This window comes from Acromyrmex echinatior, chromosome 6 (assembly GCF_024713525.1).
Source record: "Acromyrmex echinatior isolate Ae372 chromosome 6, ASM2471352v2, whole genome shotgun sequence".
Classification (NCBI taxonomy): Eukaryota; Metazoa; Arthropoda; class Insecta; order Hymenoptera; family Formicidae; genus Acromyrmex; species Acromyrmex echinatior.
In genome coordinates, this window is record NC_141857.1 from 8113426 (window position 1) to 8137751 (window position 24326).

At 33.3% G+C, this 24326-nt stretch overlaps 6 protein-coding genes across 13 annotated transcripts; 4 read left to right on the plus strand and 2 right to left on the minus strand.

The window, feature by feature from the left end:
• The first annotated feature begins 103 nt into the window (after window positions 1-103).
• On the plus strand, window positions 104-4730 carry LOC105145277 (nuclear exosome regulator NRDE2). The gene is made up of 10 exons (XM_011054728.2): window positions 104-297; window positions 430-1073; window positions 1181-1544; window positions 1756-1902; window positions 2346-2614; window positions 2709-3037; window positions 3108-3648; window positions 3742-3891; window positions 3997-4172; window positions 4255-4730. The coding sequence occupies exons 1-10, from the start codon at window positions 237-239 to the stop codon at window positions 4505-4507; spliced, it is 2934 nt and encodes a 977-aa protein (XP_011053030.1). The 5' UTR covers window positions 104-236; the 3' UTR covers window positions 4508-4730.
• A 1093-nt stretch (window positions 4731-5823) lies between these two features.
• Window positions 5824-8622, plus strand: LOC105145275 (uncharacterized). 5 transcript variants are annotated; one of them, XM_087407178.1, is made up of 5 exons: window positions 5824-6088; window positions 6260-6372; window positions 6506-6587; window positions 6652-6780; window positions 7247-8622. In XM_087407178.1, exons 2-5 carry the CDS (start codon window positions 6301-6303, stop codon window positions 7471-7473), a joined length of 510 nt encoding a protein of 169 aa, XP_087263304.1. In that variant the 5' UTR covers window positions 5824-6088; window positions 6260-6300; the 3' UTR covers window positions 7474-8622. The 5 variants fall into 5 exon arrangements, with proteins under 5 accessions (XP_087263304.1, XP_087263305.1, XP_011053027.1 ...); XM_087407179.1 differs by having other exon boundaries at window positions 5824-6084; XM_011054725.2 differs by having other exon boundaries at window positions 5824-6025.
• A 122-nt stretch (window positions 8623-8744) lies between these two features.
• LOC105145273 (DNA fragmentation factor subunit alpha) lies at window positions 8745-15262 on the minus strand. Of its 2 annotated transcripts, none has more exons than XM_011054721.2 (4): window positions 15099-15262; window positions 10545-10729; window positions 10105-10417; window positions 8745-9745 (listed from the first exon to the last, which is right to left on the minus strand). In XM_011054721.2, exons 2-4 carry the CDS (start codon window positions 10720-10722, stop codon window positions 9625-9627), a joined length of 612 nt encoding a protein of 203 aa, XP_011053023.1. In that variant the 5' UTR covers window positions 10723-10729; window positions 15099-15262; the 3' UTR covers window positions 8745-9624. The 2 variants fall into 2 exon arrangements, with proteins under 2 accessions (XP_011053023.1, XP_011053022.1); XM_011054720.2 differs by lacking the exon at window positions 15099-15262 and adding an exon at window positions 13500-13639.
• Window positions 12253-14629, plus strand: LOC105145274 (D-beta-hydroxybutyrate dehydrogenase, mitochondrial). The gene is made up of 6 exons (XM_011054724.2): window positions 12253-12666; window positions 13162-13245; window positions 13340-13514; window positions 13598-13719; window positions 13782-13886; window positions 14010-14629. Exons 1-6 carry the CDS (start codon window positions 12454-12456, stop codon window positions 14406-14408), a joined length of 1098 nt encoding a protein of 365 aa, XP_011053026.1. The 5' UTR covers window positions 12253-12453; the 3' UTR covers window positions 14409-14629.
• A 362-nt stretch (window positions 15263-15624) lies between the features above and the next one.
• LOC105145271 (uncharacterized) lies at window positions 15625-19316 on the plus strand. The gene is made up of 10 exons (XM_011054718.2): window positions 15625-16114; window positions 16197-16243; window positions 16320-16400; window positions 16532-16738; window positions 16811-16895; window positions 16983-17105; window positions 17176-17348; window positions 17426-17527; window positions 17588-17776; window positions 17866-19316. Exons 1-10 carry the CDS (start codon window positions 16051-16053, stop codon window positions 19063-19065), a joined length of 2271 nt encoding a protein of 756 aa, XP_011053020.1. The 5' UTR covers window positions 15625-16050; the 3' UTR covers window positions 19066-19316.
• On the minus strand, window positions 19057-21846 carry MCTS1 (malignant T-cell-amplified sequence 1 homolog). 3 transcript variants are annotated; one of them, XM_011054719.2, is made up of 7 exons: window positions 21615-21846; window positions 21356-21517; window positions 20083-20235; window positions 19907-20007; window positions 19696-19829; window positions 19534-19601; window positions 19057-19446 (listed from the first exon to the last, which is right to left on the minus strand). In XM_011054719.2, exons 2-7 carry the CDS (start codon window positions 21364-21366, stop codon window positions 19365-19367), a joined length of 549 nt encoding a protein of 182 aa, XP_011053021.1. In that variant the 5' UTR covers window positions 21367-21517; window positions 21615-21846; the 3' UTR covers window positions 19057-19364. The 3 variants fall into 3 exon arrangements, with proteins under 3 accessions (XP_011053021.1, XP_087263300.1, XP_087263301.1); XM_087407174.1 differs by lacking the exons at window positions 21356-21517; window positions 21615-21846 and adding an exon at window positions 20780-20823; XM_087407175.1 differs by lacking the exons at window positions 21356-21517; window positions 21615-21846 and adding an exon at window positions 20780-20823 and having other exon boundaries at window positions 19057-19462.
• Window positions 21847-24326: the final 2480 nt, after the last annotated feature.

Below are 24326 nucleotides of genomic sequence, written 5' to 3' on the forward strand. Positions count from 1 at the left end.
AAGTAAGAAACAACTCGATCAAACTAAGGTTAGTAATAGAAGAGATCGTAAGTACCTACTGAAAGAAGAATCGCTCTTATCGATTATCAGTAAAACTGTATACTTTTTTCTGTTTAATAATCGTGATTGCCGATCTGCGAAAATCGTAAGTTGACTGCTGGGAATAGAGGTTAGAAAGAAAAGTTAATATTTTTGTGCCGCTTAAAAGAATAAGAAGAAAAGTAAAAGAAGAAGAAATGTCTCTTTTTCCTGCTTATTCAAACGATAAAACTGAATGTACAAGCAGTGGTGATATAAGTAATTATTTCAATTTTTGATTAATGTTTACATTGTGAAGACAAATTGAAAATACATTATTATTTTTTCGTTATTTTCCGCTTCAAAATTAGTGTACTTTTTGGATATTTGTATTGTATGCTTTAATTTCAGATGTTTCCACCAAATGGTTGTCAAACTCGAGTTTTCAAACACAAATTCCAATTAAAACAGAACCTCCTGACCTATACTCTTCATCAGACGAGTCTTTACATGAATCTTTGCTTAGTACAGAAAAGCAAGTACTATCTGAATCAATTTCTCGAGATACAAAAGTACATGCAAAACAGAAAATTGATAAAAGCCAAAGAACAGATAGGAAAAGACGTACGCACGACAGTAAACGATATAAACCAGATTATGAGCTGGATGTCGAAAATGTATACTTTGAAGACAGACATAGAGATAAAGGGAACAATAACATAAATACATACTGCCCCAGAGCGAGGCCATATTATGATATTAGTGAAAAATCTCTTGGTTATGTTAAGAACAAACAACCAAAGAAAGACATGTTTCATAGATATTATGTTAAAAATATTGATTCTGCAGAAACAGAGAAGAAAAAAGATACAATTATCAAGAAAACGAATGAGAAAGAGGCTTTAATGAAGCAAGATGATGAAGTAAACGAAAGTATATCTTCTTGGTGTAAAAACTTGGAAGAGGAGCAAAAATGTAAAACTCGAGAATTTAATGAACAACTAACAGAAAACCCACATAATGTTGAACTTTGGCTGCAATATATTTACTTTCAGGTATTTAATATATTTTGTACATTTTGATTACAAGTAGCATTGTTATGTTTTAATGTATATGATACAAAGTTAAATTATGTAACAATATTTTAATATAAATGTTACAGGATACTTTGACTTATTATCAAAGACACCAATTAACTAAAGATATGCATCGATCTACAGTATTGAAAAAGTTATCTATTGTTGAAAAAGCGCTCGAGAAAAATACAGATTCCAAGGAATTGTTAAAATTAAAATTACATTTTATGACAGAGTTGACACCGTCTGATGAACTATCAAATCAATTAGAGATGTTAGTTAATAAAGATTCAGGGAATATTATGCTGTGGCAACACTTTATCATGGTCACACAAGGTTCAGTAGCAATGTGTACTGTACCCCGAGTATTAGATTTATATTCAAAATGCTTCTGTGTTTTGAGACAACGCTCAAGAACAAATCCTTCCATTTATGATGCACAGTTGCTGCGTAAGTAGATGAACACTTTAATTTTATTATACATATTAGATGTTGGAATTAATTCGTAGCGTTTTACAAGTGATGGGAAGTACTTTCATTAATGTATTTTTTAATGCTCATGTGAAATAAATAACATTCTTTCATTAAAAAACGCTACGAATTAATTCCAACACCTAATATATTTCTTTCACATATCTTATTAATTCGATATTTCGTCTAGATATGCTGTATCGATGCTTGATTTTCCTGAGACAGACGGGATTATGGGAACAAATGTGGGAAACAATACGTTTAAATCTAAATTTGAATCTAAACTTAAACAAAAATAGTTTATCCTTCCGAGGATCTATAGATGAAAAAAAATTAAGTAAGTATATTAAATATTGTAAGTTACAATAAAAGACTTCTGTTAAGATTATTCTATACAGATTATTCAAATTGCAGGAAGTATTTCAAGTTATTTACTTATGCCAAATCGTTGACATTACGTAATAACTTAATGATAATTATTGAAGAGGTAAATGTGAAAAATGCGTACACATATTTTACGTATACAATAAGTATAAAATATATATTATATTAGGTGTTGGAATTAATTCGTAGCGTTTTTAATGAAAGAATGTTATTTATTTCACATGAGCATTAAAAAATACATTAATGAAAGTACTTCCCATCACTTGTAAAACGCTACGAATTAATTCCAACACCTAATAATTAATTTTCCAAAAAGAACTTAATGGGAGTCTTGCAATGTTAAAATATATGGAATATATGCTATTAATAGTACTAAATAATAATACTAATTTTCAGTTGGAATGGAAGAAATGATATTAATGTCACGATTACCATTAAATCAACTATGGCAAAGAACTGAGTCATTGAGAGAAAATTGTCATTGGATTAGCGTTAGTAGGGATGAGTTAGAATTAGTTGGAGATTCTAGAAGATTTATTTTACCAGAAGATGTAGCAGACTTTGTACATCCAATTCTTTCCCGTAATTCAAACTTTCAAATGGCTATTTATTCTCTTTTATGTCTGAAAGTACCACTTTTACCTTGTCGTGATTGCTATATGAAAGTAAGTAAAATTATCTTATTTATTAAATGAGATTACAGAGAAATAGGAATAAATTAATAAAAATATATAAAAAAAATTTTTATATTTTTTATAGGAATTATTATTGACAAACTTTCATTGGGGAGTAGAATCTTTAGAAGTATTACTTCCATTTATGTATCCTATGGTAGGTGAAATGGCTGGTCATAATCAAAGGAAAGAATTATTGAAGGACGTTCTTGAAGGACGTTTAACATCAGGTCCTCAATATCTCAAGTTTCATCCGGCACAGGAACCATATTTAGATTTTGTACGCAAAATATTTCATACGATCGCGGAAAATCTACCTTTGTTACAACGGACAAGTATATATGTCTGGTGGTTGCGATTAGAAAGATTACTGGTATCTCTCGGCAAAGATGAATCTTTAAAACATGACAATAAGTAAGATTCATATTTACCTAAATTCTAATTTTAATTCCGCATGCAACATGAATCAATTTTTTTGTTGCAGAGGAAAAAAATTGAGGGCAACATTGAAAGAATTTTTAAAAAAGGACGAAAACAGAAATAACTTGTATTTCTATAAAGAATATGCTTTAATAGAACTAGAAATGGGCAGATTCAGCAACTGTATGAACATTCTTGAAACCGCTATTCAATCTCAAGGGACATGCCCATCTGCGATTATCAATATGTGTGAAAGAGCAGCACTTTTTAATGTATATAGGACATTCATCGAGACTTTGCTTGATATTAGAACGTACAACGAATCACACAGATCCTGGATACTAAAAGTCTTTGGTCAAATGATACCTAACAAAAACGAAAATCAAGAATCTTTGATTGAAGCATATTTATATTCGTGTGTACAAAATTTTCTGCAAGTCCCTCCCAATGAACAAGAAAAAGATACTTTATTCCTGTCGAACTTAGAATGTGATGCTATCGTATGTTATGCATACTTTCTATATATTAAAGATGGTGATATACAAACTGTTATCAACACATTGAGGAACTGCATTGATCATTCCAAGGATTATCCTTACTTACAGGTACTAATTTAACATTCTGCGAACGATTAAATATTATTAATAAATAAATTTAAATTAAACAATTCTGTACAACAAATTTTTTAAACATTGCAGGAAATGTTGTACGAAAGTCAAATTGCAATTCTGCAATTACATTACGAGCGGACTCAAAGTATGCAGGCTGTGTTAAAAGAAACCCTAAGCAAAACTTTAAATACATATCCGAATAACTTTTATGCTTTATCTGTATTTGCTGGAATAGAGGTAAAAATTATATTAAATACATTAATACTATGTAATGAAATTGTAACAACTGCTATAGGACGTTTCTAAATCGATAACAGAATTATAAAATAATTATCATTTCAGAGTGAATTACCAACTTGGAGATTCAATAGTAGAAGCACCGAGATTGAATTGTGGCGAGCCATAGCAATGTGTCTGGCTGCTCATAGACGTATTGGTCTTCTAATGAAACTTGATCATCATGATGCAATGAATGCCGCACTAAATAAGTTATTATCTTTTCATCTAACACTCTCCAGGTATAATATAATATAAATCCTTATAAGATGAACTTAAATGCATAAATATTATGATGTATAAAATATACAAAATTATTTTCAGAATACCGTCGACACAATGTTGCCCATTGCTATGGAGACTGTATATGCTCCTTCTGCGCGAGCATAATTTATGTGAGAAAAAAGGAGAAGAGATTTATCATGAAAGCGTCACTCAATGTCCATGGGCAAGAAGTATTTACATAGATGCAGCTGAAGTAGCGCCTCAACTTCTCACGCAAATTCAAGATCTGATTCGCGAGAAAGAATTAAGAATGCACGTCACACCTGAGGAATTAGATATTCTTCGTGGATAATGTAGTTTTTTTATATATTAAGAAAAACTGTATTGTTCTTGATGTTATCTATATTAACTGTAATATTCTTGATATTATTAATGTCTCCTTAATTTAAATTTTATTTTCTAATAATGTGATAAATTATAAAAGTATATTTAAATGTAAAATAAAAAGTAAATAAGCTTTTTTTTCAACATGTAAAATAAGATATGTAATAAAATATAAAACAATTTAATATTCAGTCTCATATTCAAAATCAATTATTTTTAATATATATTATACATACACACATGTATTAACCCTAGTAGACCATTGTTATTTTTGATTACCTTCCCGGCCTCATCAGAGTATGTGAAATCCGACTTTGTCACGCTATATCTCTGAACTGAATACGTATTTTTTAGCTCAAAACATGTGAAATTTATATCTCAAAGTCAAACGAAAACAGATAAATATGAATCAAATAAATAATATTTTATTTTCAATTAATTACAAAGAAATTTTATTTGAAAAATTCACAAAAAATGACTACTTTGGATAAAAAATTCCCAAACTTTTAAATTTAATGTTCAAGCAAAAACCCATACGATTTTTTTAATTGACCCTTTGGACTAACAAAAAAAATAGTACGATATGAATCGCTCAAAAAAGTATTATTTGAACTATCAAAAATCGACATTTTTGAAAAATCTATTCATAAGTTTACAATTAATAAATAAAATTTTATTATTTAAACAATATAAAATGGTAGCTAAAGGATTGTACATGTATAAATATTATTATAGTACTTATGTATAATTAAGTTTATCAGGGTTTAGTTTAGAGGATTGCTCTAAAGCAATAAAACCGCTCTGGCCGAGCGATCTTTGAAGACTGACAGAAATTATAAAATTTCTACTATTTATTATATTGAAATATAAATATAAATTCTTTTCAGTTCTACATTTTCGTGTAAACTTACGTTTATACTATCCGAAACGTATATTTAATAAAAAATAAAGGAATACTTAGAATGACAAAAACTTAGTTTATGTATGAGTCTCAAGTACCCTCTTTAAACTTTCATACATTCTCACATTGAGAATAACGCTTGCAGGCTTATCATATCTATGGACAGTTAGTTTTTTTTTCGCCTCAATCCGGATCTTCAAATTATATTATAAAAAAGTTACAACAATGTAAAAAATCGTATAGAATCCGAATGGCCTGCTAGGGTTAAATATATATGTTATGTATTCATATTTCATATTAATTATAAGAATTATAGAATATAATAATTTTTTTTTAATAATTATATTCTATTTGCTAAATGCAAATGTTAAAAATGTACATGATAATGTTATCAATAAAAGATGTTTATAGTTCATATCCGAAAGTCTTTGGCAGTCTTTGGTTCAGTGATGTCGCACAAAAAATTATAATAGTATTTTTCAGAACAAATTATAAACAGACTTAAAAAATAAAAGATCGTGTTGTCTTAAATCATGTGTATTGTTTTCTTATTGAGACAGTAAAAAATAACAATTTACAAATTGTGTATGTTTCTAATAATATAACTAACCTCAAATTGATAGCTAATTGATAGCTAATTGATTGTATGTATGTAGATTTAAATGTCGTTACATAAATTTTAAACGATAAATAGAAAGAAAATCTTTCAAATTACATTAAATATACAACAAATATATAAATTGAAAGATAATTACTTTTTATAATATCTTTAAATTCTTTTATACTTGTGTATTAATGTATATATTTTTTTATTTGCAGTGTTATGAAAATTTGATTACAGACATCATATTTCCTAAAAAATGGATTTAAAAGCTGTAGTTGTTTCTGGAGAAGCTCCAGAGTCTGACGATGATGCATCAAACATTGTCACTGTGTGTAACATATATACATATATACATATATACATATATATACCTATATACATATTATATTTTATGCTAAAAGTTTTTAATTTAATACAGTTAACATAAAAAGTGTATTGTCTACAAATTTTATTATATGCAGGGCCTAGGATTCCCTACAATGCGAACACCATCTACATACTGCGGTACCATTATCTCAGGCGAAGCTCCAGAATCTGATGATGGTAAGTTTTATTGACTCTTTTTAAATTTATAAGGAATTAATTAACATTCAATTTTTATTCACAGATTTAACAAGTTTGAGTAGTATTAGCGGAGCGGTAGATGCCATGGCATGTCCTCCTTATACAGATTTTAAAATACCAAGATCTAAAAAAAGTTCTATCAAGTATAATAGTTTACTTCATAAAAAGTTATGTAAGTGATTTAATATCTTAAGATATTTATAATCATATTACCTAATTAATTACATATTTATTTTTCTATTCATTAAAATATCAAGTATTGCAAGCTTGTTGAATAAAATATTTACGAATTTTATTTTTATTAACATTCGTTTATTAATATTACAGCAGTACAATGTGCGTAACTATAGCTAAACAGTATTATGAGATTGTTCATGTGTGGAATATCGATAACTTATTTTCCAATGATTCGTATTTCTAAATCAATTTCGATTTACTACACAGTTACATTCGCATAATTACAATGTTTATCTATAAGTTATATTGTACAAAGAATTTTTTTATAAGTTCTTATAAAACAGCATTTATGAAAGACATTAAATTATATTTTAAAACACAAAACCAATATATGTATATATATGTATATACGTATCGCTTATTAATTTTGAACATCATTTAAATTGACATATGTTAAACAGACGAATGCAATGAAACCTTGGATAGAGACATTCTGCAAATGACCGAGGGCGCAATCACAACCAGCGTACAAGAATTGTCAGCTGTTAACCGACAACTGCTGAGAAGTGAATTGGTGTTACAAGAGGCTGTGTGTCAATTACGCAATGCATCTGGTCGGGTAAAGGATGCCTCCGACACTCTACATCAACTCATAGACGACAACTTCTTGCATTCCGTTAAAATTTAACTTTTATTAAACTTATTAAGTGCATTTCTATTCTTAAGATATACATGTAGCAATGAGTAACAGGTATGTGCTTACAAAGGACGTCAAACAACTGTCCGGTACCGATTTGATTTTCCATATTTTTTTCCATTTTTTAATACGTGCGTCAACTCAAAAAAATCATATTTCGAGCCGAATACCGTCGGAGTATAAAAGATGGAAAAAAATGTTTCAAACAAAAAAGTTGTGAAAAAAATTAATTTTTTTTTCTTCACAGCATTGAAGTACTCTTGAAACTGTATTTTTGTTAAAAAAATCTTTTATACTTCCGATATTCGGTTCGAAATAGAAATACCGTTTTTTTTTTCAAAGGAGTGTTTCACCCCTTAAACTTAAATGAGTTAGCATATGTATAAAAACCAATGTATCTCTTAGATTTTTGCGTTTAACAACATACTTCACGGAGAATCAAATCGGTACCGGACAGTTGTGTGACGTCCTTTGTTAGTATATAATGTCATGGTACCATGCATTAGATGCCGGTGTTAAAAAAAAATGCGCTTTCCTCTTTGAGATCTGGGACATTGAGCATTAATCGATCTTCCCTTTAACTGGCAGTACTATTTAATGCGTCCTTTTTATACTTTCCAACGCGTTGTCTCGTTTATCTCGAGAATAGTATCAATCACATCAATTTATTATAAACTAATATCCTAAGATCGATCTGTGGAACAAAACGTTGCGCCTGATATTTAATGATACATTTGATCATACAGTGAGATAGCAAATAGTTCGATACTGGCTATTGTCTTGCCTACCATTTCGTAAATTTCAATCGGAGTGGTGGCACAAATTCTAATACAAATATGTATAATGCGATTATAGTGCGCAAGAGGCTGGTGATTATATATATTACGATATATGTGTGTATGTATATATATGTATGTATATATGTATATGTGTGTATGTATGTGTATATATATATATATATATATATATATATATATATATATATTTATATTAAAGAACGTCACGATATTGATATAGAGCATTTCTGCGGAGAGTAGACATACACTTTCGTTACAGTTTTCGTTTTAAAAAATTTATAGTAAATGTATATAATATATTTTGATTTCGTAATTTTCAAAAAATACATTAATGTAAATATAGCATCGTTCGTTTAGATTATTGGTTACGTAATCATAAAATTAGAATAATATTTAGTACCTAGTGTGTATGCATAATCTTGTCAGAAACACTTATGTTCTTTCTTTGCTGCAGATTACCACGTGTTCTTTTTCTTTTTTTTTTATCAAATAGCACAATTTTGCTTGGTATCAAAGGACTGATATCGACTTTTTTTGTCGCTATTATGTCGCTAATGTTAGTGTACAATGAATTGATGATATCAATGGTGGTGGTTTTCGTTTTCTCTATAAATTCAGTCTTAAATATTCCATCGATCTTCGTTGAACCAAATTTCAGTATGACATATCTAAGTACAAAAATCCCATAAACAAAACCCGTTTCGCTAAGACTTGATATGACAATATCGCGACGGGAATATCCACTCTGAAATGTGTACTTACGCGCGGCTTTCTTTCTTATATATTATTCAAATTAGCAGCTAAATTGCACGTGTATATTTCTGCCGGTATAGCAAGGTAATCTCTCTTGAATTTTGTATTAAAGCAATTCCGTACGCTCACTAAGGATGGAAAGTATTGCCAAAGCATAGTTGTGCCACTGAATCTCGTATGTATATAGATTAAAAAAATTCTACAAAAAACTTAGAGTTACTATTTCCTCTAAGATGCGAAACCTATTACTATTATCATTTATTATTATTATTATTATTGATGTTACGGTAGTAAATTGTTGGGCGAACGTAAACTACTTGTGTTTCGTGTCTCTGTACAATGTTTTTATCTCTGCGTGTTCTTCGCGTACGCGAGAGATAACATAAGATTCTCCTCACTGACACAGCTGCGTTCAGCTTGAGCGACTAACGCTTGTCTGTTCTCAGTTACTCTCAGTTCTCAGTTTGTGTAAATAGCGGGCTCAATTCCAGAATAGGATCAGAGTTTGTTGTAGTTGGCGACCTTTATAGAATATGCGACGCCGCACTCTATACATATTTGCTAATGTGAGGGCGCCCACCCCCCACATGGCCTACGCTCGCTCCATCTCACCACCGCTCGCGTACATCTGGAGAAGAGCCATGGATTCCTGCGCTTGCCGTTTCTCCACTAAGAATCTACCTGAAGCTTCCTTCAGCTGCTCGAGGAAGAGTCTATAACAAGATTGGAACAGAGAAATTAATGATGCTGTCCTAAGACAATCACTTGATTAAATATAAAGTATCAATAGCAATGTCTTGATAATGTAGAAAATATATTATCTTAAATAACAAAGGTGACTTCAAGCTCTAATTAATTTAATTAATTATTAATTAATAAGTAGTACTTTGTTAAGAGTAAATTATCAATAATTTTCAACTTTAATGATTAATGATTCTTCATTTATGGTTTTTTGTTTTTTTTTGTTGGCACATTTGAAGAATTGTATAGTTAAAAAGTTGATCGAATTAATCATATTAAACTGATCATATTAATCAAGTGATCAAAGTCACTCTGATTGTCCATTACTTACCTGTCAGGCACTATGTCGCCTAAACTGTCAGGATCCATATCACTGAGTGTTTCCAACTCTGTTCCTCCTAAGAGCGAGATATGCGACGGGTCGCTGTGCAATGACGAGACCAGGGGTTCAATGAGCGTTCGCCGTCGTCGAATCTTATCGACCTTTGAACCACCTTCGGCGTTATCCACATTATCCACAACGATGCAACGAGACGCTGTCTTGCTGCTGCCCACAGCGGCCCATTTTTGATCACCATGCAGCACCATCAAGCTTGTATTTCTTTCTAACGTGGCAAAATATTCCTCGTCGTCTACCTCTGTTCCTGTAATAATATTTATCAGCATGTAAAAATGAAAAAAACTTCATCCCTTATATAAACAATATATCCAATATAGAAGAGATATTAGAACTAACAATTGCTGTATGTTGTAATATGAATATTTCCTTACCATCCTGTTCAAGCACGATCGTAAGATCCGCATCCACGGGAAACGCCAGTCGATTACGTGCGACGTTAGTCAACTCCTTCAACGACGAGGCGGTGATACCCTTTCTTCGCTCCCTGGTGTGATCAACTATCTTGTAAGGATTGCCCACCCCTTGCGTGACTCCGGTTGTTTCCGACATATTTCTTCTGCACAATCGGTGAACGAGAACAGATTTTAACTCTACTAATCGTTGACGATTAATTCTGTTTGGTCTCACGATATTGGGAATCCCCGACGCCCAACGATAATTAAGCAACAATTGTTTAAGTCAGAAAGGATTTATTCTCTTGAAAAGAACTGACTGCTGCTAAGGCCTGATTCTCGTTGCACATTAGTTGGTCCGTGTCTCGACGATGTGTCGGGGAAATTCGAGTGACCCGTGCGTCCGACGATGACAGAGGAAGGAATACGCCCTTACGCGTGAAAAATGTAACGAACACGATTATGATGAACACGGTGTGTACAGGCGCTGTTTCTTATTTTTTCAGCATCGAAGAATAGCTCTCTTGACGATTATGCCCCAGGTTGCAGTCGTATCGCTATTCGACGATTCCCCGGATAAAAAATTGTATCGCTCGAAAGAAGCAAACAGGTATGAAAGGGCAGTGTTCAGGATTGCGTTGGATTGACTTGAAGAACTCAACAAGGACTTGAGCGAGATCTCTCCTTTTTCTCCTTTCTTCTTCAACAATTCACGCGGATAAAAAAGAATGAATAGAAGTGGAGACAACGGCGATTATGCGACGCGACAAAGACAGAAAGAAAGAGAGTGATGTGTATATGATGCCTTGAGTGACTGAACTGACCGTGTGTCAACCCAACACTGGGTCAACGGTGCAACTACCCCTTCTATTTATACCCCCTGTAGACTCTCTCGCAGGTATATACGCGCGAAACGAGAGACACCCCGACACAGCATCTACCCCACCCACTTCTGCCTATCCATCCAACCCTCTGCCGTAGCACCCCTACACGGAAATCAATAACTTACCCCACTCTAGTCGCAGCCGCGCTCATTTTTTATCAGCACCGACGAGAAATTTACAAAAATACTCCGGCACGACCGTCACCAAAGAGGGCCGATGCAAAATGCACAGATTGATGAGATAATTCACGACACGTGTCAATCGATCCACTTCTTTGAAAACTGAAGGAGATTGAAAATAAAAATAATTTTGCGAATCTGCGATATCTAGATATATTATGTTCAGATAAATATACGAAATCGGAATGGATATTTGTAATTTTATTTAAAGAATGAATAGATAGACATAAAACTTCTCACTATTTTGCACTACTTTGAAATGTTATAATATAAAAACTACATGTCATGAAAAAACAGACAATGATTTAAAATACAATAGAAAATTTTATATACTTTTTATTATTTTAATAATGAATTATGATATACAGAATAATTAAACACAATTCATTACAATGATAAAATTAAATTTTATATGTAACATTGTATATATGTTCTATATTTTTAAATCATTAATCTAAATTAATTTAATTATCGTATACACAAATTCTTTATTTAAATTTTGTTATTGCAATATATATATATATATATATATATATATATATATTCTTGCATTATTTATTGTAATGTTACAAAGAAATGCAGAATTTAATATTAATTATTGAGAGTATAAATTCGATTCTCAAATATTTCAATTCGCTAGGAGATTTTAAATTTAAGACACAGCACTGTAGTTATATTTAGATGTCAATGAGACTAGATACTGTTTTAAGTTTAAAGTTAGCTCAGGCATAGCCCAGTTAGGGTTCCTCGGTGAGCAACATCAATTTATTCGAATGGAGTCAATCACGTTTTGTTAAAATTTTGATACAAAAATCTGAATCAAGAATGCCGTCGAATGGAAGCAAAGAAACCGACGATAGTCAGACATGGGAATTAGCAGAGAGATGTCTATTACCTATTGCATTTTCACATGCAATTGCAGTCATCCTGGCAACTATATTAAACACCTTTGGGATCTCACAGACATCTAGCTTTGTACTCTTTTTGTTGCTATTGGTCATATCCATAGGATCCACATTGTTTTATCATAATCTAAAGGTAAGCTATTTGCATTGTGTAACGCAAATCTTCAATACATTACTCATTTTTTCCCCAATAATTTTATATAAAACTTTTTCTACAACTACATAAAAAACTGTAAACCTTTCTGACCTTCAAAATTACATTAATCATATCGCACTCCTATAATGAAAATCATATGTCCTTCTCAACCTTTTATAATGTCATATGCTTGTGAACATTTGAAAGTTCAAAGGCCCTCTATATCAGAATTCTCATAGAATTTTACACTAGGCCTGATTGAGACCTTTGACCTTTTTTAACAAACGTTGCATAACGCACCTGTTATCACTGCCTACCATACTTCCTGCTTCATAAGTTCTCTTTTTTTTTACAAAGGACTTTGAGATCGTCATCGCCCGATCAATGGCTTTCAATGGATTATCAAAAGCATTATAAAGCTTCATTACATCAGTTCATGATTCAATAAATTATAAACACTATGTTTTCCTAATAGTCTACTTGATGCAACAGGTTACTGCAGCAGGAAAGGCAGTATTAATCACAGGTTGCGATTCGCGGGTTGGATACGCTTTAGTTAAACAACTAGATGATTTGGTAATTATACGTGAAAACATATATGCTCGTATGACCAATTGAATAATTTAAAGACAACATCTGTGATCTCTCTCTCTCTCTCTCTCTTTTTAAGGGTTTCACTGTATTTGCTGGATTCAATAACAAAGCCGAGAATGAAGATATCATGCAGAAGTTAAAAGACCATGCGTCTGGAAGATTGCACGTGTTACAACTAGATATTACCAGCGAACGTGATATACATTCGACTTTCCTTTACGTCAACGAAAACTTGCCTGACGGAGCTCCTGGTATATCGCCCTATCTCTTAAAGCTTCCTGAGATTATTGGTGTAACGGATTACTTCTACGTCATCGTTGCTACGTTATTTCAGGATTGTGGGCACTCGTGCATGCTGCTGCTTGGGTGACTCTCGGGGAATGCGAGTGGGTGCCCCCATCTGTTCTCAAGCGAAGCATAGACATCAACTTCATTGGCCTAGCGCGTTTAACACAGGTACTGTAAAACATTATAAAAATGTCAGAACGCGCAATATTCTTTTTTCTTTCTTTGTACAGGTATTTCTTCCTCTGGTTAGGAGATCAAAGGGCCGAATCGTTCTTATTAGTAGCCTTCTGGCGCGGATACCGAGTCCCGTCCGAGGCATTTATTGTGCCCTTAAGGTAAATCCTCTTTGTCATGCGCATAGTTAAGTATGGCTTGTCTATTTGTACATATAATCATAAGACTGGAAGGACATTAATGAAGCTTGAGTAGATCAATAGAAGATTATAAATATATCTTAGGCCGCTGTAGAAGCTTGGGGATCGTGCCTAAGACTGGAAATGCGGAGATGGGGTGTCGACGTTGTGATCGTCGAGACTGGAGAATACGTCTCTGGTAATGCATGGTTGAAAGATAACACTGCGCTGCTCGAGCAAGCCAGAGACATGTGGACTCAACTGGATCCTCAAACTCGCAAGGAATACGGTCAGGAACTATTTCAGGCAGAAATGCTGGCTCTGGAAAAGTACACCCAAGGACCAGAAGCTGATTTAACAGCTGTCACGAGAACTCTAATAGATGCTGTAGTAAAGACTTTCCCGATGCGGCGGTACACACCTGTGACGCGCAGTGAAAGAATACAGGCATTGTGCAATCATTACCTGCCGAAACCAATCTATGACATATTGTATACAAATTAAATATATCTCTTGATCTATCTATGATACATACTGACGATCAGAATATGATTAGGAAGATACATTCTTCGGATAAACGACATTATAAGAATAAATTTTAGATGAAACAGAGAAGAATCTTTTTTTAGCAGATTGCGTATAATCATTTGAAGCACTGCCTATGCAAAACAGCCGCAGAAAGATATTGTACAAATTTAATAAAGTTACTTTATCAAATTATGAAACTTATATTCTTCATAAAGCTCCGATTTTCAAGGCTCCCAAATAAAAACAAAGGATACTTTTTTTTAAATTCTACTCTATTGGATTTTAACCTAATTGAGCATAAATACACAATCCATAATGTTTTGTGTCCCTCAATATTTTTAGATTTAATATGTCAGGGATATATTTTAAAAATAAATAATTTAAATAAATACTTTTAAAATAATTTTAAAGATACATATCGCAAAGTTTAAATTATAGCGTTACATAGCAAAATTAGGCATCCAAAAGATCTACAATTACGATGTGCTAATTTGAATTACACAACTTTCGATCTTTGATAGACGTCAAAAAAGGATTTCTATATTAGTCTCATATTTACATATTTGAATTACATCATTTATGTATTCCTGTATCAATCATGTTGATTTCTTTCCAAGGTTAATAAATAACATTCGTGAAAAAAGATTTCTAACAATTATTACATACCTATATAAATACAACTATTTCTGATTATTTTTGCAGAAGCAGAGAAAAACATGAGAGACCATCCCAGCATTTTTCGCATAAATCGCTCGGATCGAATAGTCGGATTATCAGATATGCTCGGAACCTCGGAAATCGCTATGCATTAGCGGCATCAACATCAATTTTATTAATTTATATGAACTATGTATCACACTGTTTTCAACACTGCGTTGATAAAATCGTAATGTCGATAAATGGATATTGATCATGGACCTAGTGTAGAATAGAACCAAAATTGTGGACATTATCGACGGGATCATAGACACATGGCTACATAGTTATTAATAATACCCACATTTTGTGAACATAGAGACATTTCAAAATAAAAGGCCCGTTCTTTTTAGCTGAACTTTTGCACCAGTTCATTTTTCTTCCTCTTTTTTTTGTCCTGGAGAGAAAAAGAAGAAAAATAAACTGGTGCAAAAATTCAGCTAAAAAGAACAGGCCTTAAATCCCGGGCATGGCCTCTCTCACTGCTCTCAGGATTCTGTTTCTAGCTCCAATAGAGGGCGACTCTGGTGAATTTCACGAATGCAAGGTGTAAGAAATTGAAGAAAAACGAGACGTCTACAAGAAACGCTTGTTCTTTCTTTTCTTCCACGAGTTCCCGCGAAATCTCTTGGAGGTGTGTCGGGATATTCGCGTGTTTCGTTCAGTCTCGTTGCAAATTATTGACTCGAGGCTATCTGGGAATCTCTCGAAAGCTTATTCCCAACCCATACGCATCGTCAATGGTCGCGACGCCTGTCAATCGGTCGGTCTTATCGTAACTTTAATCGCGAGTATCGCCTCTAAACATTTCCGAGAGCGACAAGTGCTACTCACGACAGCGTCAACGTCAGAAATACTTCACAGAGATCTTTGCTCTGTTTCCCCAGAAGGTTTTTTCCTTATTCAAGTGTCATAATACAAAATGGCACTGCCAGCGAATTACAAGCAAGTCGCGATGGCTACCTCGAACATCGTAGCCTCCAACCGTAAGTCGAACAATTTTTGTTCTCTTCCCGACTTGGACAATTAAATTTTGAAGCATTTAAACTGTATATTTGTTGTTTGTAGAACGTATGAGAGCATCTGGTGGAAGTTCGAGCAGTTCAACAAATAGTGTAAGTAGACAAACTTATGATAAAAATATTCTTGTATGAGTCTTGAATTTAATTGAGGCAATCTGCTTATGTTTAGAAAGATGCGCAGAGTCCATTTATACAAACTCCCCATAGTCATCCAGGATTTACGCCCCAGAAAGTTGGAAAGAATACTAATGTATGTATTTTACTTTATATAAAATTTAAAAATATACACAACTGATAGATTATACAAAATATTATATCAGTATATTAATTTACATTATTAAAAAGATTTATTATTTAAAGTCTAATAATATTTATAATTAGGCTGACTCCCGTATGCCAAAACCACCCAAGCCACCAGAGAAACCTCTTATGCCATACATGAGGTACAGTAGAAAGGTATGGGATCAGGTTAAAGCTCAGAATCCTGAGTTAAAGCTATGGGAGATTGGTAAGATTATTGGGCAAATGTGGAGAGATTTGCCAGAGGAGGATAAGACAGAGTTCATCGAGGAATACGAAACTGAGAAGGTACACAAAATACATTCTACTTTTTATATAATTCTAAAAATTACTGACTCATTCACATATTATTTAACATAGGTGGAATATGAAAAAAGTTTGAAAACTTATCATAACTCACCTGCATATCTAGCTTATATTGCAGCTAAAAATCGTGGCAAGTCTGGTAGGTGTAACAAACATGGATTTAAAACTCGTAGTAAAACCTATAATGATTAAATAACTTTATAACATATCTTTGTATTTAATGCAGCGTTGTGTGCTGCACAACAAAATAATGATGATCGAGAGAGTCATGAACGTTCATCAGGCAGTAGCAAAAGTCAAGCGGCTCAGGATAGAAGGATTGATATTTTACCAGCTGAAGATGATGATGGTATGTAAGTAATAGTGATTATAAATGTTTAATGCATATCTATTACAATAGTACTCGTTTTAATTAATAGATCAAGATGATGGATATTCTGTGAAACATGTGGCTTATTCACGTTATACAAGAAATCATCGGCTCATTAATGAGATTTTTAGCGATACAGTTGTCCCCGATGTTCGCTCTGTAGTCACCACTCAAAGAATGCAAGTTTTACGTCGCCAAGTACAATCCTTGACTATGCATCAGGTAATTAATGTAGTAATATGTTTTATAATTAATATCTAATTAAATGTATCGAAATATTATATTTTGAATATTTCCAGAAAAAACTTGAAGCTGAATTGCAACAAATTGAAGAGAAATTTGAGGCAAAGAAACGTAAATTTATAGAAACTAGTGAAATATTTCAAGAAGAATTGAAAAAGGTATATAATTTTTTTAAAGAGAATAATATTGCATGCAAACATAATAATTCTTTCTTTCAGCATTGTAAACCGGCGGTAGATGAGGAAACTTTTAACAAGATGGTAGAACGGCAGTATGATGCTCTAAGACGAGAAAGACTAAAGGGAACAGAAGAGAATCGTTCGGATGGACCAGCGTCTAGTGACTCTACTCCAAATTCCACTCCGACTCCAACTCCCGCATCACTTAATGACGAGAGCCAGCCTGATGTAATAATACTACTAAATAATACACAGATGGTTCACATAAATATTAACACATTGTACTAAGAAATATTAATACCATCTTATTTGTACAGATCTCTGACAATGATTCGATCGAGAAGAAATCTGGCAATGCTGAAAAACCCAATGTTGAAATGAATAAGAAAATGTCACCTCCATATACTGAGACTAAGATCGAAGCACCATCAGCAGTGCAACAAAATGTTAATCAACAACACCCTACTAACTCTGGGATGTATTGCAACAATATAGTTAATCCGATTCAACAACATCCGCATCAGCAACAAACGCAAACGCTTCCGATGCAACAACATCCGCCACCGCCACCGCCGCCTCAACATCAACCAACACCTCCTCAGCAACATCAATCTCTCCCACCAATACAGCAGCATCAACCACCATCACAGCCACCTCAGCAGCATCAGCCGCCGCCACCACCACCCCAGCAGCATCAAATACTTTCACAGCCACCGCAGCCATCACAATCTCAACAACAACAACAGCAATCACAACAACAACCATCGCAACCCCAACCGCAGTCACAACAGCCACAAATAACGACAGTGATGCCACCCCAACAACCGACTACCACAGCCGCGGCAGCAGCTGCAGTCGCAGCAGTAGTTGCGAGTGCAAATGCAACTGCAAATTCGACTCCGCCAAACATGCCACCAAACGTGTCCACACCCACTGTACCCATTCAACATAATCCCCATCAACAAGGGATGTTGCCAAATCATTCAATGCCGCCACATCAGAGTGCGCAAGGAACTCAGAGCACGCAGATTTTGCCACCGCAGGGACCACATGCTCCGCAGATGATGCCACCTAATCAGGCTTACGGTCAGCAATATCAGTCCGGACCAGGCCCACAACAACCGCAGAACGTTCCTTTAGCTCCAAGACCGCCGCATCCCACTTATAGCTATTCTCAGCAACAACCGTATCATCAACCTTATCCACAATATACTCATCCGTATTATCATCAGCCGTATTCGCAATATCCCCATCCGATAAGTCGGCCACATGGTCATGGTCCACATAGCCCACACAGTCCGCATTATCATCCACAATCACCTCATACAGTTGCTCCTGAAAGTAATAACGTTGGTGCCAACGTCGTAGGTGGCACAACAGCCGCCATAGCTCCCGCATCTGGGCCCGATACCAACAATCCTCCGTATTCTGCGCCCGCAGGACACTGTGAGAACGAACGTTCCGGTCCGCCGGAGAATCAAGAGGGCCAGGTAGATGCTAAATCGGGATCTGCTTAAATATTTTTTATTTTACAAACGCTATTCTAAATTTTCGCGTTTACATGATATATCTATATTTATCTCTATATCCTTGCGCCAGCAAGGACTTGTTCGTAATTTTTTAATTTATATGATAAAAATATAATAATAAACTTGATTTTATTACGATCCATAACACTGTGGACACAAACATTATCCTGAAATTGTTCCATATGAAATGATTACATGGTGGTGAAGAAAATTGAATAAAAAAACATCTGTATGCAAAATGGCTCTTTGATTATATCCTGAATTCACACAATTCAGTACAATCAGTCTCACTTCACTGGTTTCATTTGCCAAAGTCCATCATTCAAATAATGACAATTTTCGATGCCAACTCCTTTATTCACCTTGATGCTACAAATTATATATGCTATAAATTAAATATGCGAGAGAGAAAGAGAGAGATTAAAAGCATACATTAAGAAAATATTTTTTACTTACATATCTTCTGTTGACAATGTTGTAATTCCAACAGCTAATGCATGTTGCTTCCCCTCAGCCATAACAGCCTACATTTTGAGTTAAGAATTTGTATTTCATTGTCGAAAATATAAGTAACTGTATTACAATTTTTGAGATTTATATTACGCTGAAAAAGGATACGACAACTGTTTTTTTATCCACAGTCATCATCTTTGCACCCTTTGACGTTAAACCAGGGCACATTATATTTGCACCACTAAGAACAAACCTAATGGCACCTTTATCTACTTGTTGCATTGGAAGGAAGAATGGATCTGAAAAAAATGTATATATATTATAATAAAAAATTAAATTTTTTTTTCTTATTTGAGCGAACGACTTGAAAGCTCACACTTGTGTAATAATCTCAAAGTAGGCATCCATGGACCCTCACGTTGGCGAAAGAATAACAGATCTCCTGCTGTGTTCACTATGATCTCTATATGATCGTGACTGATCAAAGAAAGAAAATGGTTAAATTACGAATAAATTTCTTACATATGCCTTATCTTACATATCATAACTCACCATTTCACAATGCGAAAAGCGTCTTTCTTTGGTATTATAACATCTATATGGCTCTCTAAATGAGGATACAACTCTAAAAGCTTTGCACGAATTCCTTTCTGTACAGATGACTTCAATTGTTGAACGCCAGAAACACTGTCCTTTTCGTCAAATCTAAGAGTTGGGATGACTTTAAGTGACATTTTGAACACAAATAATTAGCAAATATTTCAGTAATGTCATGAGTTATAATGGAAACTTGAATATTTAATGTTTATTAAAACTGCCCCTGGTGAAAATTTTTCTCATAATTTTTATACAAATTGGAACATTTTTCAGAAATATCTGGAAAGTTTACATCTCTCAGAATTTTTCGTACAAACGAATTCTGAAATATTCTGAAATTTCTCCCATAATTTTGAAAAAATATTTAAAAATTTTTTAGATTTTATAAGATTTCACCAAAAATTATACTTACACAAAATCTTACGATAATTAACATATATGAAAAATTATGAAAAAAATGTAGATTTTCTGAGAAATGTTCCAATTCGTATAAAAAAAATGTGAGAAAGTTGTAAAATTATAAAGAAATTCTGAAAAATTCTAAGAATTTTCACCAGAGTATTCTTGAAAAAAAAAAAAAAACGAAATGCTGAGCACTTTCTATCACAAAATATATATTTTAATTGTTTAATGTGGTTCTTTAGTAAAGTACCGAAAATTTGGGATGCCTCCAGGACCCATCCAAAATTACAAGTATACGTAATTTTGATAAAATATTAAAACTACATGTATATCTTAATAAAATAGTATGGAACATATGATAATAAATCAAAAGCTGTATCTTCATCGAATGAAAACAAGATGAGATTATGTTTACTTTTTGAGATTAAATTTATATGCAAGTTTATGCGCATAAGTCATGCACATAAATATCTTTCCAAAATGGCCGTTAACCTATTACTTTTATGTGCATTAAAATCGTAATTTTTTAAACTATTATAATCTCATTTTGGAGAAAAGTCTATGGTAAGATTTATGTACAGTTAGTCGAAGAAGTGTCTGCGAGCCTTATCTGTCTATGTTATACATGAAAGGTTACATTTTCAATATTTTTTTTTCTTATTTTATCATTAACCTATAGTAGAACTGCACAGGTCAATTGCGGTACTTCATTATGTAAAAAAATTAGATATTTCTATGGTAACTCGATTTACTAAAGAACCACCCTAAATACATCGTACTGCTCAAAATATTGTCCTTTTACACTTTTATAATAAGCAGCACATACTTCTTAAACATTTTTTTGATTTTTGGTAACACACCAAAGTCTTGAGAGTTTCTAGACAATGCATTCAATTAGCCGGTCATTCATGAAACGCTATTTCGTTCTAGACACGTTTTCTCAGCAATGTCTTGACTTTCGTCATGCGTATGTATATCTCTTTTTTTCCTAAAAGTGCGAAATGCACAATTTTATTTATAAAAATTATTAACACATTTACAATTTTCAGTTTTAAGTTTTTTCAATATTATTTATATTATTTTACCGGATTTCTCAAAGAATTATACACAACTTTGAGCATTCGAAATTTCTTTCTCTATCTAGATGCGTGTAAAAAATTCGGCGAAATCAAGGTTAGGTCGATCGACGGCACGTATTCACAATTAGTACTATTCGCGCATACACAAGCTGCGTTCAGCAAAACGTTTATTTTGCATCAGAGGTCGCGTTGCGCGTCGCTCATCGAAATGTCTTTTTATTGTACAATATATTGTATTACTACAGCAATATTAACTCCTACACACAGAACGCGGCAACGCTTGTCGCGCGGCGGAAGTTGGCGCAATAGCCAATCAACGTCTCGCTTGCTCGGAAGGAATATATTATATAATTTCCATCGCACGACAAAAGTTGAACTCAATCCAACTTTTGCCGCGCGGCGGAAATATTGGATCATCTAAAAAGTATCCGCGGTACTTTGTTACTAGATATATGATCATCAACACACATCTAGTGACAAAAAACCGCGGATACTTTTTAGATGACCCAATAGTATTACATCATTTCTAGAAGTTTTGCATAGTGAGGCCGACTTAAGAACATAGAATAAATTATTGAATATAGAATAAAATGAGAGCAAAGAGCCAACGACATAAATAATAAAGAACATAATATATTGTAATAAACAAAATAATAGCTATAATAATTATATATGTTTCGATTCCGATCGGGTCATTATCAATGTTACAAAATATAAAAATAAAGACCTTAAGAACAATCAAATAAATTACATTAGTTCGTTTCTTGTTAACTGTTTAAAAAAATTATTGTTCGTCATGTTGTTAAGCCAGTCAAATTATTTGACAAAATTGTTATTCTCTTGTGTTATACATATTAATTCATACAGAGAAAAATATTCGTTTGGTAATCAATATTACAGTTATATTCCATCCTTTTATGTAATTAAAATAAAGTGAAGACAACTTATCTCCATCTCGTCAACGCATTGCGCATCAGAATTTGCACACCAGAAAACGGTGAAATCGACGGAATAAAGCCGTGACCAATCACGAACGTTCCGCAGTTCCGCATCCCATGGGAACGCACCCTAAGGGTGAAATCATACGGTGCAAAAAACGACTGCGCCATAGAAGCAACCAATTAGCGTTATTCTCCGTTATTCCAAGTGCTAATTGTTTTAATGACGCATTCTCTATTCCGCAGCCCTTTTCCGCACTACACTTAAGCCGATGAGCTAATCGAGATGTTGTTTGTTCGTAATCTAACGAAAATGGAAATAACTTATCCATAACCTTGCAATTAGGTAAATTTCAATCGATCGAAATTCGCCTTATGGATAAGTTTACTGCTATTGGGTCATCTAAAAAGTATCCGCGGTTTTTTGTCTAGATATGTGTTGATGGTCATATATCTAGTGACAAAGTACCGCGGATACTTTTTAGATAACCCAATATTTCTATTTCTGTTAGAGTACGTAGATCTAAAAACAGTATCCTGATTGGCTCATCGGCTTAAGTTCACGTCTTAAGGTTACTGTACTTATTGTAGAAGGTCCACAAGAAATTCAGCCAATCAGAGTTCTTTATTTTATGGAAAGGAAGAAACGAAGAATTTGATTGATATATTTTCTTATGCATTACGTGTTATATGCTATGCAAGAGTTTGTGCTTTCCGCTTTAAGTGGGGAGCACAGATTCTTACATAACGTATAAAATATGAAGTATAAAAAAATCAACCAATCAAAGTCCTTTATTTTACGGAAAAGAAGGAAATAAAGGACTTTGATTTATTTTCTTATGACTCATGTATTATGCATTACGTAAGAGCCCCACTTTACGTACACAGAGTTTCGTCTGTGATATCAGTGTTACAAGAATAGAGCAGAGCATCTCTCTCTCTCTCTCTGTGTGTGTGCGTGCGTGAGAAAGAGAGAGAGAGAGAGAGAGACGCACGTACATACATGGGCTCGAAATTTCAATGACTGCGTTCAGCGAACTCAGTTAAGTAAGCGCTCGCTGTTATTGGTGTATTCTTTTAGATCATCCAATCAATATTTTAGATCTGGAAGAATATATCAGTAGCAACGAGCGCTCACTCAATTGTTGAATCCGCTGAATACAATCATTAACTGACATGAAATATTGTAATCACAAAGAAAATAGGTAAAATAGGGTAATAAGAGTCAGGCGCAATAATTGTTGTACAAAACAAACAATATGGATACAACACAAAAGTCTTTATTAAATAAAACTTGCTTACATGTTTCGGCTCATTTTTTAGCCATCTTCAGAGACAAATTAATTTTATAATTATAATACCTACAAATTCATTCCAGTGAGTGACTAATTCACCTCCACATACTTATGGAAACTTTAATATTGAAAAATTACTCTAATGACAATCCAAATTGTGTTCAAATTTTATAGGACAAAATTTGGATTGTCATTAGAATAATTTTTTAATATTAAAGTAAATGTGTAGAGGTGGCTCAAAAATGAGTCAAAATATATAAGCGGGTTATTTAATAAAGACTTTTATTTTATATCCACATTGTTTGTTTTGCGCAATTACCGCGCCTGACTCCTGTTGCCCTATTTTATCTATTTTTTTTGTGATTAGTGAAGAGTCTTTACGAATTAACTTATATTTAAACATTGTACTGAAAAGTGCTTCGATTAAAATCATATTTTTTGAACCCAATTATTAACACCTTTTTTTTGAAGTTCATATTTTTATC